The 15,520-nt window shown below is 31.2% G+C and overlaps 1 protein-coding gene across 3 annotated transcripts in view; it reads left to right on the top strand.

Moving 5' to 3' along the window:
* Window positions 1–2,299: 2,299 nt before the first annotated feature.
* Window positions 2,300–15,520, top strand: part of LOC139495741 (collagen alpha-4(VI) chain-like) — a 32,474-nt gene continuing 19,253 nt past the window's right edge. The window contains exons 1-3 of one of the 3 annotated variants that reach the window (XM_071284104.1): window positions 2,300–2,438; window positions 12,910–12,933; window positions 15,250–15,276. In XM_071284104.1, coding sequence (XP_071140205.1) covers window positions 2,369–2,438; window positions 12,910–12,933; window positions 15,250–15,276 — 121 coding nt within the window. In that variant the 5' untranslated portion in view covers window positions 2,300–2,368. Of the gene's footprint in view, window positions 2,439–12,909; window positions 12,934–14,434; window positions 14,453–15,249; window positions 15,277–15,520 lie in introns of all 3 variants that reach the window. The other 2 variants (XM_071284105.1, XM_071284106.1) reach the window with 2 other exon arrangements.

The raw sequence follows: 15,520 nt of genomic DNA, 5'->3' as shown, positions 1-15,520 counted from the left end.
GACACAAAAGAAGACATTTAGAGGTCAACATACAGTCCTCAATGGTAAGGTTACGAAAATCTTGTCATAATAAGTTATACAGTAGCGAAACATTAAATGCGAATTATAAAAGACTTTGGATATATATCAAGATAATAAAAGACAAAGATGGTTATGCGCTCACAAGTATTCAATTTGTTTCACACTGCAAAACTTATATATATATTGTATGTGCTTGTCCAAAATCATTCAGTTGGTTGTCTTTTATATTGTCTTTTTTTTTCGTAAATTAAAATCATTTTAATTACTCGAATTATGCCATTAGTTGTTGGTTTGGATTGTTTAACATTTATCATTTCGGGCCTTTCATATATAGCTTGCTATATGCAGTATGGGTTGTTCTCATTGTTTAAGGTCGTTCTGTTATTGATTATCATAATAATTGCTTAAGGATGTTCGTTACTCTGTTAAAAAATACAAAGCTTTTTAAAAGACTGTTATGAATTGATAGTATATGAAGAGAGAAAAAATGGAGGGTTCGTGTGGTCGTTTTCGAGATATAAGCCATTGAAAATTTGGGGGGGGGGGGAAATAGTTCTCTCTAGATTTTTCATACATTTAACATTGACACCTCATTTGTTTCGAAAACTATGAAAAAACATCAAGAATTTTATAAACTTTTAAAATATGGCTTTTTGGCACTCACACCACATCTGCCTTTATCTATTTTAAACTTTATGTTATAAAATTATGAAAAGAAAAGTAGGGGTTAGTTGGCAAAATATTTTAATGACAATGCATGGATAAAACCAGAGGATTCTGAAAATCTGGAAAAAAAATCAAAAAAAATAGAGGAGCAAACATCCTTAAATCGAACTGATTTGAACTGTGGTGGATTGTAATCTCATTCGCCATCATGCTCATTCTCCTTACTTTTATGATATCAGGTAAAGCCCAAAATACTTAAGACCATATAAACCGACAACACCCGATTCATTCCAAAACTCAAATGTATAAATACTGACAAACCAGAATGAGAAGACATAGTTCTAGCCTCGGTTGTTACATACAAAACAAAAGTGTGCAGGCCAACAGTTTTGAGCGCGGTGAAATCTACCACGTTGTCTTTCTAGACTATGTTGTAAAACTAAAAAAAAAACAATTATAAAATTGAGAATGGAAATCATCGGGAAAATGAGTCGAAAAGATAACAACCAGGCCAAAAGAGCAGAAAACAGCCGAAGGCCACGAATAGATCTTCAATACAGCGAGAAAAATCCCGCACCCGGAGACGTGCTACAGCTGGCTTCTTATCAAACATGTATTTTAGTTCAGTGATAATGGACGTCATACTAAACTCCGAAATATATAAAAGAAACTAAAATTAAAAGTCAAACAAGACTAAGAAAGGCCAGAGGCTCATGATTTTGGAAAGGCCAATTTAGCGGGGTTAACCGTTTTTTTTAGATATCAACCCTTCTCCTATACATTGTACCACTAGCAAGTGTATAAAATACAAACACGCAGCAATACGCACAGTAAAACTCAGTTTAAATAAAGTCCAGTCCGATGTCAGAATAGGTAAAAAAGAAACTAAACAAATGATAATGATACGTAAATTAACAAAACAACTACTGACAGGTACTGACATGCCAGACCTCAAATAAACTGATTGAAAGATTATGTCTTCATCATGAAAAGATAATGTACATTTTTGGGATTGTTGTTGATACATGACCTCCGATGACCTTCCGTATCTGGAAGGTTTAAGTGCACCATATAGTGTACGTTACGGAAATTATATATGTGTTTATATAAATGCTGTATATAATGAATGTGTTATGTTAATTACACAGCCTACTGCGTTTTAATATCAAATAAAATAATAATATTTTAATTAAGGAATTTAATATTCTTTTCTAGTGATTGAACACAGATGCCTCGGTTGCTCTCATGAAGATATTTTACAGTAAAACCTAATAACAGATTCACTTCCATAAAAGTACATTCCCTCTTCTAGTAATCGAGTTTGATTTTTATTTTAAATTAAAATACAAAAGTTTGCTACTGTATTATTTGATATGAGAATACAGTTTGAGGATTTCAGAAAGTTGACGTTAATTATTTTAGAACTGTAAATCCGAAATTTTGTATAATGACAGGTTTTACTGTAGATGATCAGGGACAGAAAATAAAACATGCAAAACTCGTGTTTACATACTTAATAAATATTACAAAACACAATCCTTATTATGATAACAACTGTTGCCTGATCCTCCATAATAAGATATTACAAATCACGTGACGTTATCTGTAAAAGGGGCAAGGCAATACTATTTAACCGACTCATTTTAACTATTCTTCTGCTGGAAACCATCTGACTTCGACCATGGACAGGATTGTGACGACGGGATTTTTTGTTTTGTGTTTTGTTTATTATGCAAGCTCTATGGGACATCGTAAGTTATATCAAAAATATATTCCACTATTTCAGTTTCTACATTTTTATTTTTGTATCAGTATTTTTCTACCGTTATGTTACTTTAATTATTCAGACAATTAAACATTTAAAAAAATCAATCATTTTCTTTGCAAATGAATTCAAGATTAAAAATCATTGAGTACAGACAATCTTGAGCACCAGAAGGTTTATTTCTTTAATGACAGCATTCAATATTTATAAACAGCGCATTAAAACTTTATGTACTGCGCGTTAAAACTTTTTGTACTGCGCGTTTAAACTTTTTATACAGCGCATTCAAATTGTATGTATAGCGTATTAAAACATTCTGTAAAGCACATTAAAACTTTCTATACATCGCATCAAAGCTTTATGTACAGCGCATAACAACTTCTGTATAGCGCGTTTAAACTTTCTATACAGCGCATTCACATTTTCTGTATAGCGCATTCAAACTTTCTGTAAAGCGCATTACAACTTTCTGTACAGCAAATCAAAGCTTTCTTTTCAGCGCGTTAATACTTTCTGTACAGCGAATACAAACTTTCTTTATAGGGCATTTCGACTTTCTATATAGCGCATTTAAACTTTATGTATAGCGCATTTAAACTTTCTATATAGCGCATTTCAACTTTCTATGTAGTGAAACTCAACTTTCTGATCGCATTTCAACTTTCAGTATTAAAGCCTGCCTCCGGGTGAGGGATTTTCTCGCTGTGTTGAAGAACAAACGGTGGCCTGTTGCTGTTGTTTGCTCTTTGGTCGGGTTGTCTCTTTGACACATTCAACATTTCCATTATCAATTTTAATTTTCCTTCTGAAAAGTTCTGAATTCAGAAAATTGATACATTTGAAAAGTTGTTTGAAGAATTTAAGTAAGATCATTGTTTTATTTTATATCCTCTACTAAGAAAGCCACAGAAGCAGAATTAAGGCGAGTACAATCAGCGTCAGTTTCGGAGGCTTAACATATTTAGATGAGGTTTGGCATGCCACAAAACCAGGTTCAACCCACCATTTTTGCCTTTAAAAATGTCCTGTAACAAGTCAGGAATATGGCCATTGTTATATTATAGTTCGTTTCTGTGTGTGTTACACTTTAACGTTGTGTTACCGTTGTGTCGTTTGTTTTCTCTTATTTTTAAGTGTGAATTCACATTACTATAAGACGTGTCACGGTACTTATCTATCCCAAATTCATGTATTTGGTTTTGATGCTATATTTGTTATTCTCATAGGATTTTGTCTTATGCTTAGTCCGTTTCTGTGTGTGTTACATTTTAATGTTGTGTCGTTGTTCTCCTCCTATATTTAATGCGTTTCCCTCAGTTTTAGTTTGTTACTCCGATTTTGTTTTTTTTTCATGGATTTATGAGTTTTGAACAGCGGTATACTACTGTTGCCTTTATTTAGAGTGTGTGAATAAGTAACACAGCAGCGACTTACATCTTATTGAATAGTTGAATAATTTAATTTATTTTTGTATCTTTTAACGTATTATACGTATTTCTTCGGTAATTGATTTCAAAGTTTTCCATTGAGTCTTTTCTTTTGTTTCTGTGTGTTATATTTTAATGTTGTGTTTTTGTTGTGTCGTATTTCTCCTCTTATATTTGATGCGTTTCCCTCAGTTTTAGTTTGTAACCCGGGTTTGTTTGTTTTTTTCTCAATCGATTAATGAATTTCGAACAGCGGTATACTACTCTTGCCATTATTTTCTTTTTATTTTTTTTTAAATAAGGAGGTGTGATAAGATACATTATCAGGCCTCTTAAATTGCAAAGATAGTTCATTTTTTAAGCCTTTCAAATTTAAATTCATTTAATTGATTAATGAGCATTTTGAATAATCTTGATACTTTACTGTATCAGTATCACTAAGTTATTAATGACCTCCTGAACATCTTGAAATTGACATATCTGATCTTAACGGGTATTTTACAACTACCCGAAAGGTCATGATGAAAACCAAAATCAGCCATGTACCTTCCAAAAATATATTTTTCACACAATTCCGACTCTGTAAAATACATCTAATATTGTGGGTGTAACTTGGCTTACATCTAAATATTTACAAGTGGGTCAAACATGTTGAATTTTTTGGAAGTTTTGTACAACATGCAAGAAATTTGAAGCAACACACACACGTTTGCAGGACGAAATGCACACCCTCAACCACTGATGATTGGAAATGTTATGTCTTATGATTTTTATAATTATTTCATACGCGTACTCGAACTGTTTGCAAGTTGCAGGTACTGTTTCAAGTAAGTTTGCTCTCAGTGTAAATATCAGCGTTTATCAAGTATATTGGACAGTACGGAATAAAAAACATAACCTTTAAACATCCAACTCCTCGTCAAAATTGACAATGTCGTTAAGTTTTTATTGTTTGAGTAAACAGTGCATAGAAAGCACCACCGAACTTCGGCATGATAATCCTAGTCAATTAATATTGATGTCGAATGCATCTGAAACGTGCGGGATATGAAATGACAACCTCAGTATTGATAATTGAGGCCCCTCATGGGGGGGGGGGGGTCCTAGTAATCACATAATCACCATTTTTTTGCCAATATAATCACATAATCATTAAATATTTGCTTATCTTTAGTAATCAAATAATCATAAACTAAAAATACAGTCCTAGGTAATCAAATAATCATGAAATATTTGGCTTAATAATCAAATAATCATTAAAAAAACGGCCAAGTAATCACATAATCAAAAACCCCATGAGGGCCCTCATAATTATACAATATATGAACTACCTAGACCATTTCGCCACCGAGATTAATTAACACAAAGCAATACAATTAAATGTAATAGGTGGATGTAAGGATGAAATTAAATATTTGAATTTATTTCAGTATTGTTTTTGCTGGAATACATAAAAATAACGCATTTTTGTTTTTTGGTTATCCAATATATCAATATGATTTTATCATTTAGACGATAGGAGGAATTAAATACGAAACGAAAGTTTATAATCCTTGTAACACTTTCCATTTTATCGGTTTTTAAATTAAAAAAAAATATTCCATGTCAAAATCTGTCAATTTCCTATATGTCGTTTTAATCAATAAACGTTGAACAAAAGTAAGAACATGGCAAAATTCTGAGATGTGGTATAATCATTATTTTTTTTTATAAATTTTGTTTAAAGAAATTGGCTAATAATAATCGTTAATACATTACAACGTCTTTTTTTTTTTTTTTTTTTTTTTTTTTTTTTTTTTTTCTTTTTTTTTTTTATCGAAAACGGTATCCTTGATGTTTCATTTCAACATGCAACATGAACAATAATTTACAGATCTAATATACCATGTGTTGCTACTCATGTTAAATAAAATTGTTGAACAAAATCCGGAAACAAATACTTTGTTGATTATACGCTACAGTTAACAATCTGAATAAATTCGAGTTGTGATATATAATGTAATGTAAATACAACATATACTTTTCATAAATGTGTTTATTAATAAGAAATCAAATATTCACCTAAAAATTCAGTTTTATATTAACAATCAAAATATTATGATTTTGCATCAGGTAAATAAGACGAAAAAACGGATTTATAAACGACTGATTTGTTTTTAATGAATAAAGGATTTACGATTATTCGATTGTATAACGGTTTGTTAAATATGAAAACATGTGTATAATACAAAATTGAAATGTTTGCATAATGACAAAAATATGATAATTCAAAACATCTATGACAAATATCATTACTACTACAAAGGAACTTATTATATCTACAAAAACAACGAGATTACATATTAACATATATATATGCATTATTTCTTCAACGTGTAATCACCGACTATCGACATTTGTTTAATGTTCAAAACATTAGCTTGTAGATTACCTTGAGATCAAAGGGTAATACAAAAATGCTTATTTAATATAAAACAGTTTATTTCACATTAATCATGTTGTTTTCCTCTCTTTCCATCTATAAAATTGCTAAGCGTTTATTTTCCGCATGAATGATGACAATGTAACCCGGATGATTGTCCTGTATTACAGTACACAGATGGGAACAATGGCATCAGCACATGCTGTTTTAAGCAATTTAGCCTGACAAATAATAAAATCGTTAAAGGGTTAACTTGCGGATATTGACAAAGAGTAGAGGAGATAACAATTGAGATCAGTAATAAGTGTATATAAGTCAAGTTAATGCAATCTTTTAATGCAAGCATGTGAAAAACAATTACATTTTGTCTTACTGTACAATGTATTAACAAAAAATCCTACACAAAAAAATGGCACATGTTTTCAAAATTTGAGGCCTATTGTCATCTTAGGAGAAAACCTAAATAGTATATTATGTAATAGTGCGAATTAAACTGAATTGGTAGCAAGACAAACCCGTTAAATTTAATGTAGTCACACGTTTCGAAGTGGGATTGAATTAGTATTTACTCTGTAATGCAAAAAGCTCAAGTTATATTGGACGCGTGTAACATGACTCGTGTTTCTCAGTTGTTCAGCCTTTATTTTTTATAAAATACAGTTTAGAAAGCTGTTTGTCATTTCGCCAAATACATTTGTCTCTTTTATCAATGCGTTGAAATATACATTAAGGTGGTACCTAACACTACAGGGAGATAACTCTGTAAAATCAGCAGAACGTTTTAATGACGTTGTGTTCATAAGGGAATTATTAAGCTTCTCAATGATCAGAAAAGGTATTTGTCAAACTGCTATATAACCAGTGTATTTTTTCTGATTAAACGGTTGGTTCAAATTTTTTGAAATTCTTATATTTTTGTCAAAGAGTCAAAGTAAATACTTAGTCAACATTTAAGAAAATTAAACGAGCCAAATTAATTTTAGTTAAAGTTTTAGGTACCACCTTAAGTACTTCTTTGTTGTAAGAAGCCAGAATGACAATACATCACAAGTAAATAAAATCATTTCGGGAGAGAAGTAGTGATTGCCCTATTTTAGTTCATTTATGTACATTTTCTCTAACTAGTGCAACTGAGTGGAGTTTACATTAAAATGAGTTATACATAAACAAGCACAACACTTGAAGTCATTTGTTGTCATCCTTATTATATATGTTCAGTAAACATAAACTAGTTCTATATTTTATCAAATAAACAACTCTAAATTAGAATTTTAATGTCACTATATTAAGGAAAACATGTAAGTGGTTCGTTAGCTTTCTTAATATAGACTCATTTTTGCGAAAAGGGGTGATAAAAAAAAACATCTCAGCTTTAGTGAGTGGGTATTAAGGTGATGAAAACAACATCTCACTTAAAGTAAGTTGCTTGTTTTTAATAAAAGTATACTTGAACGCAATATTTTTGATTGGTTACTAAATAATGTTTATCACACAGATGTATACACTGCCAATTCAAAAAATATAATAAAATAAATTAAAATAGCAGTTTTCCCCCGACTGCTTGTGCTTGTTTTATACATGTTATAATTAAAATGAAAATAAGGAAATAAAGAATTAGATACTTGCATTTCCAATAAAGGATTCATAATGACCACAATAAGTACAATAACATCAACATTTTTAATGATTTTTAAAAAAACACCCTATTCTAATAGGTAAAAGAAAATGTGTTGATGCTTTGAAAGAGGGACGAAAGATACCAAAGGGACAGTCAAACTCATAAATCTAAAACAAACTGAACATATGCTGTAGTGTTTAGTGTTTGTTAACCATACACCAGAAGTAAAAGCATATAGATTATGAAAAAAATGAAAAGATAATTCCCGCTCGTGACTGAGGCAGATTAACAAAATATTAGATATCCAGACAAAGAAATCTCAAATGTAAGGTATAAAGGAACACTGACACAAATAAACAAATGTGCTAGTATAAACAGTTACACAATATAAATGTACATACCTGTTTAAAAAAATATTATCAAGTCCTACATTTTTCTGGTGCTGCTTCTTGAGGTGGGAGGGGAACACTTCAACACTTAATTGATAGAGAGTGCCCCTTGGGTTATGTTACAATTTTTTTAAATAACGCCTTAAAACTTTATATATATTGAGTAGGTGAAATGTAACCCTTTTCTAATATTGAGGCTCGGGATCCTTATTTAAAAGAGGGACGAAAGATACCAAAGGGACAGTCAAACTCATAAATCGAAAACAAACTGACAACGCCATGGCTAAAAATGAAAAAAACAAACAGAAAAACAATAGTACACATGACACAACATAGAAAACTAAAGAATAAACAACACGAACCCAACCAAAAACTAAGGGTGATCCCAGGTGCTCCGGAAAGGTAAGCAGATCCTGCTCCACATGTGGCACCCGTCGTGTTGCTTATGTGATTACAAATCCGGTAAATAGTCTAATTCGGTAGGTCACATTCATGAAAGGGAAGGAGATTGTAGTTACGACGTAAGGAACATATCCGGTATCATTTGTGAAACGGTTATTCCATAACGGTCAACCAACTATTTAACTTACACCGAGAATTTTGGATGTGGAAATACTACAGGGCTGCCCATATGACAAGTTATGTCAACGTTATTGAGCTAATCATAGATTTGTTATAGTTGGCTCCCCAATTTATTTTTAAAATTTGATGCACAGTTGAACATTTTATTGCCCCTTGTCATTAAAATGGAGAAAAAACTGAATAGTCTTTAAGATATTGCATTTCAGACTGCATTTGTAGGAACACAAACCCAATACATACAATTGAGTCAAAACTCTTTAAAGTTGGACGGTATCAGTTTTTATCTAGTCTATCTTTCTAAATAGCGGTTTGAGAGAACTTTTTGTCATTTCGCTATTTTCTATTGTTTGCCTTGATTTTGTTGGTCGCCTGAGATAATACATGAATTCTACATTACGTACTTCTTTGTCGCGGGTTTATATTACTACATGTATATAAAATCCATGAACATTAATTTCGAGAGAGAATCAGTAATTTCCCTCTGTGAGTACATGTTTGTACATTTTCTGTATCGAATGGACGAAACATTGCCTGGATTTGTCTATAAATTAGGACGACACTTAAAACATGCGTGGTCACTTTTACGCAAATATTCCGTATCCATGAACTTTACATTGATTGGGTCATATATACAGATCTAAATGATGATTTTTACCTTAACACTAGAACAAATTGCTTCGTCAGCTTTCTATGTATAAATATGTTTAGTGTAAAAGGTGACGAAAACAACACCTCAGCTGAAGTGAGTGAGATATATCTGTGATGCAAAACAATTTCTCAGCTTTAGTTAGTGGGTTGTTCATTGATTTTTATGAAAATCTAAACTAGATTCAATATGTTGTCATGTACCCGTTGTTGGACTAGATGTATATACCGGGTATTGCTTAAATCATTTTATTCAAGATTGAAAATGCAAAGTTATGAGATTGAACGCGCTTATTTCATACATTTTATATTATTAGTGATTAAACACAAAAAGGTTATAAATGTTTAAATAACATTCGTATGTGTATTGTTAAATTTTTTTATAACATATATGTCCATTCTAACCAGAACAAAGACAAACATAATGATGTGGTCTCTAGATGAAAAAAATGTCTAAATTATAAAAAAAAACAAGATTTGAAACAATGGAAAAACTACGAAGATCCTTATATATATCAAGGGAAGAGATTACCTTATCTGCAATTGGAAAAATCTTTCGGAATTGTGATCCTCAATCCTTTTCTTCTTCGTTCTTAATTTTTGGTCTTTTAAATATTTTTATTCCAGCATTGTAGAAAAACCACGCTTCTGGGAACGCAATTATAATCCGGACAAATTTGATGAGGTTTTTCTTAAAATAGTGGAAATATTGATGTATTTAATTTAACCTAGTTATGGTTAATCATAATATTACAATCATTATAATTGAATTAAACAAAAGTAGTTTTTGAAAACAAAACATAAAACAGTGTTGTGTTTCTTGCTTTTTAATTGACACAAATTAAACATTAATATTTATTTTTCTATACATGCATGTAGTTTAACAAACATATAGTTTTTAACATTTCCCTCAAATTGCCACAATGTACACACATGTTTAACTGTCTGATCAAACATGTGTACGTTATGTTTTACAAAAGGATATATAAACAGTTAATCTTTTGAAAATTTGGAGTAGGTCTTGAATCTATTTTCAAAACGATCTTAATACACATAAAATCCTTGATATCAGTACGCAATAGGTTCAACATGCAGGAACTTAAAATCATGATTGATAAATGTTAATGTATATGCACATGATTGCAAATCATTTTCCTTTTTGTTTTGCTTTTACAAATGCACACTTGTTATACATATATATATATAGTCAATTCAATATTAGCATGCTTCACCTTTCTAAAAATATATATTTCGAAATTCTAAATTTTCCTGATACTGATGTTGATATTCTTATGTCGTATAGAACCACCATGGAACTTTTTATCGTCTACAGCTTTTCACTGAATTATTTCATTGTAGAAAGTTCATGTGATTCAATAAGTGTTTGATAAAAACAGACGGCATGATTTTAATTTGATGAATACAACATCGAAGTCATAATATATTTCAATTAAAAAAAAACGTTGAACATGTTTTATTCATCTTGCTCACATGGCTAATAGATATAGGAAGATGTGGTGTGAGTGCCAATGAGACAACTCTCCATACAAATAACAATTTAAAAAGTAAATCATTATAGGTTAAAGTACGGCCTTCAACACGGAGCCTTGGCTCACACCGAACAACAAGCTATAAAGGGCCCCAACATTACTAGTGTAAAACCATTCAAACGGGAAAACCAACGGTCTAATCTATATAAACAAAACGAGAAACGAGAAAAACGTATATATTACATAAACAAACGACAACTACTGTACATCAGATTCCTGACTTAGGACAGGTGCAAACATTTGCAGCGGGATTAAACGTTTTAATGGACCCAAACCTTCTCCCTTTTTCTGAAACAATAGCATAACATCACAACAAAGAAAAACATACGATAAAATATCAATTGGCAGACTTAACTCAATCAAAAAACGTATGATTAAACAATGAACGAATAAATTTGATCTGCGATATCTGAATACAAATGCACAGTTAATTAAATATTAGAGACAGTTTACCATAAAATACGTGCGCTTTCTTGGAATGGTATGATTATAGTTGCATGTGCAGCTTGATCAGTTTACCCTTCTTGGACACCAGCGATTACACCCCGATTTTAGACCGAAAGGAGACAAACTAACATGTACGACCTATAAATCATCTCCGTGGAAACTTAATAGTTCAGGAATATGACAGTTGTTATCCATTCGTTTGGTGTGTATGAGCGTTTTATTTTGCTCTTTGAATAGAGACTCTTCGTTTTGAATTTTCCTCCGAGTTTGGTAGTTCTGTTATTTTACATTTTATGACGGAGAGAAAGCAGTTATTGCTCTATTCTAGTATAGGTTTGTACATTTTGGCATTTAATTCGGGAACATAAGAGAAAATTGTCCATAAGCCATAACAATTATCGGAGTATGCGTGGTTATCTGTAATAAATTAACCAGTAATAAAATCATAATGTGAACATAAACAATTCTAAATTAAAACTCTAATATAAACACGTCGAACATCCAATTCGACAGTTTTCGCGATATAGAAACATGCAGTTTAAAAGATGGTGAATACAGCACATCGGCTTTCATGGGTGGGTTGTTTACGGGTTTTTTTTTAACATCTGCATTGAATGCAATACGTTGCCAAGAATGGAGGTGAGCTAGTTGTATATACAAGTTCTGACAGATTAAAAAAGCAAATTTTCTACAATTGTTAGAGCTTATCTTATAATAATTTGAAGGGTAACATAAGTTTAGATAAAAAAAAACATTACTAGTTGAATACCCATAATGTGCGGTGCAATGATCAGGGCAAACGGTGTCTATCAGAATTTTTTAAATTTAGAAATTACATAAACTAACGCTTTATATCAATCAGATTATTTTAATATCAAATGGATTTGACTATGTGTAAGGTCCTTTTTAGTCATATGGCTGGTCAACTGTTACGGTCCTTGTAATCACGTTGATTTCAAATATATGAATTATTCCAGAAATGTGCTCGGTACTCATGCAGTGTATATAAAGTATTTGTTTTATCACGTTTTTATCAAGTTTCGTTTTCAGTTCTTGTGATTGTGATAGTAAACTTATGGACTTTCTTGGAAATTTATGTTCGTAGTTGCATGCGGTACAGTATCTGCTTACCGGTTTGACGAACCATCAGTTTTTACCGGAATTCGTTTTGTTCAACATTTACCTTTCTTTGTTGCTTTTGTAGATTTTTTCTTTTGGTTATCTTATCTAAATTTTTGTCATAGCGTTATCAGTTTGCTTTCGCGTTGGACTATAACATGTACCCGTGGGTTCTTCCACCTCTTTCTTTACATGTTCAGAAAATGTATATACTTATCTTTATGAAATATTTATAATTATTTTTTTTTATTTTTACAGATGGTGTAATGCCATATAAAGCAGGTATGTAATTGTCTTTATAACTGGATGTGGGTAAAAGCTGCTAAGAATCTGGGCACAAAAATTGAACTAAAATTTTATATATATGAATTAGTCAACTGCTTTTGAAACGATTGATTTTTAATTTTCACCACAATATCTTAATATTTCTAAAACTGCGGCATATATTTAATATATCCACAGTTCATTCAAACATTTTTTCGAATCCAACATTTTGTTATTTACCTAGTGTTCAAAGCATATTCGGCACCTACGATAATATGAATGCGAATAAGTATAGTAAAGTTACAATTTAGGGGCCCCGACAGGCAGCATGCCATTTACGTATAAGTGATGCTAAAGATAACAGATACATTCGAACTCATTAATCGAAAATAAACTAACAACGACATGGATAAAAAAATAAAAACAAAAGTACACATAAGCATCCCTGTTGAATTTTTTAAAGACAAAATTGCGTCTGGCGTACAAAGTTTAATCATGGTATCGGTGGCGGATTTATGCGTAACTTATTTTCACTTTAAAATGAAGATATTTAGTGTGTTCGCTACTGTGTTAAGGAATAACAAGCTTTGAAAAAGACGTATGATTGATACAATAAATATCAAAGAACACAACGAAACGGGGGAAAAATTACAGGGGTTTGTATTTTGTTATTGTTATAGACAAGATAGGTTTTATATATGCCGATCGGTATGATATTATTTTCTCTATTTTACTCTTTCGTTTATTGTTAGCATTTTTGTCTTTCAAAATCTATGAAAACCCCTAGATTGTCTAAAGTTTTCAAAACTGACTTTATATACTAAAATATAACGAAAAAATAAGAATGGGTCAGTAAAATAAATTTGTAAATGGCACTATACCGGTAAATCCAGATGATCCCAAGTACTGTGGATTCATTATAATTCGCTGGATACCAATTTTCGTGGGTTTCGTGGGTACAAGTGAACCACGAATTCAAATGTTCAACGAATATCATATTTTCAATAGGCTTTGTATACAGAAATGGCAAAACCACGAAATCAAATATCCACGAAGTTTTCAGCAATCCATGAAAATTGATACCCATGAAAATAAATGAATCCACAGTATATTACAAAACGTTAACAATAAAATAATACCTTTCATCCTTAAATTCATATAAAAAAGTAGCTTACATCCTTGAATTGAAATAAAAGAGTAGCTTACATCCTTAAATTCAAATGAAAAAGTAGCTTACATCCTTAAATTCAAATAAAAAAGTAGCTTACTTCCTTAAATTCGAATAAAAAAGTAGCTTACATCCGTAAATTAAAATCTTTTCCTGCGCCTCTCTTTAACAAGGTTAAATAAATAAACATACGTATGCATTTATACGCTAAATGATAGTTGATATTTTCAATGTTTTCATTACTATGATTAATTTTTATTATTATCATGATTATGTTGATGATTTTGATTTTTATAATTATTATCATGATTATGATTATGATTTTGATTTTGATTATTATTATCCTTACAGTACCATATGAATCCCCAGGTATGTATTGATTTAATAACTTTAAAAGTCTTATGATGCAAAAAGTCTTACAACATAAACTGGTTTTATCAAATAATTTTTAAAACATTTCAGTTAAGCCATTTTAATTGATATTTATGGTGTGTCTTTTAATTCTCTGTCGTGGTGTTACACCTTTGATTGAGGTAAGGGTGTAAGTTGGTACTAATTAAAACGGATAAACCCACTGCATTTTTTTGCAACTGTCCTAAGTCAGAAACCTATTGTTCAGTGGTTATCGTTTGTTGATGTGGTTCATAAGTTTTTCTCTTTGTAGTTTTTTTATATAAATTTGACCGTTGGTTTTCCTGTTTGAATAATTTTACACTTATAATTTGTTGGGCCCTTTTACTAAGCTGTTCGGTGTGTGTCAACGGTCCGTGTTAAAGACCGTTCTTTGTCACTTGTAACGGTTCATTTAAACAAATTGTGACTTTGATGGAAGTCGTCTCATTGGCACTCATACTACATCTTCTCATATCTATGAATTATTGATTTCGTGTTGCGGGGATGTATAAATATCCTACCATGTCGGGCCTCCGTACTTTGTTTTTTTAAACTTTTTTTCTACTTTGTATTGATAAGATGTGTTTAGCCCTTAAATACTGTTTTTATAGTGTTTTATAAGTTGTTGTGCTATACAAGTTTCCAAGGTTGAACGTGGTATTTCTCTGTCTCTGACGTCATACAACAAATGGCGATATCGTCGGATCAAAACAAATAAAAAGTTCGTAAACAAAGATATAGTTCCTTGCATTTTTTTTATATTTCCCTTACAGCTGTTGATCCACAGCCATACCAACCTGGTATGTACTTGTTATATATGATTACTAGATATTGGTTATAGAATCTTATTACCAAAAAAAAAAGAACTTATCTTGATATTTCATCGTGTGTCATTCTATGTTGTGATGTTACACTATTGTTTCAGGTAAGAGTGAATGTTGGTACATATTTAAACGTTTAAACCCGCTGCATTTGTTTGCACCTGGTGTTCAGTGGTTATCGTTTGTTGATATGGTTCGTAAATGTTTCTCATTTTTATTATTG

The sequence above is a fragment of the Mytilus edulis genome, chromosome 11, assembly GCF_963676685.1.
Source record: "Mytilus edulis chromosome 11, xbMytEdul2.2, whole genome shotgun sequence".
In the NCBI taxonomy this organism is placed as follows: domain Eukaryota; kingdom Metazoa; phylum Mollusca; class Bivalvia; order Mytilida; family Mytilidae; genus Mytilus; species Mytilus edulis.
Note: the sequence above shows the minus strand (reverse complement) of the source record. Positions and strands in the feature narration are given on the sequence as shown.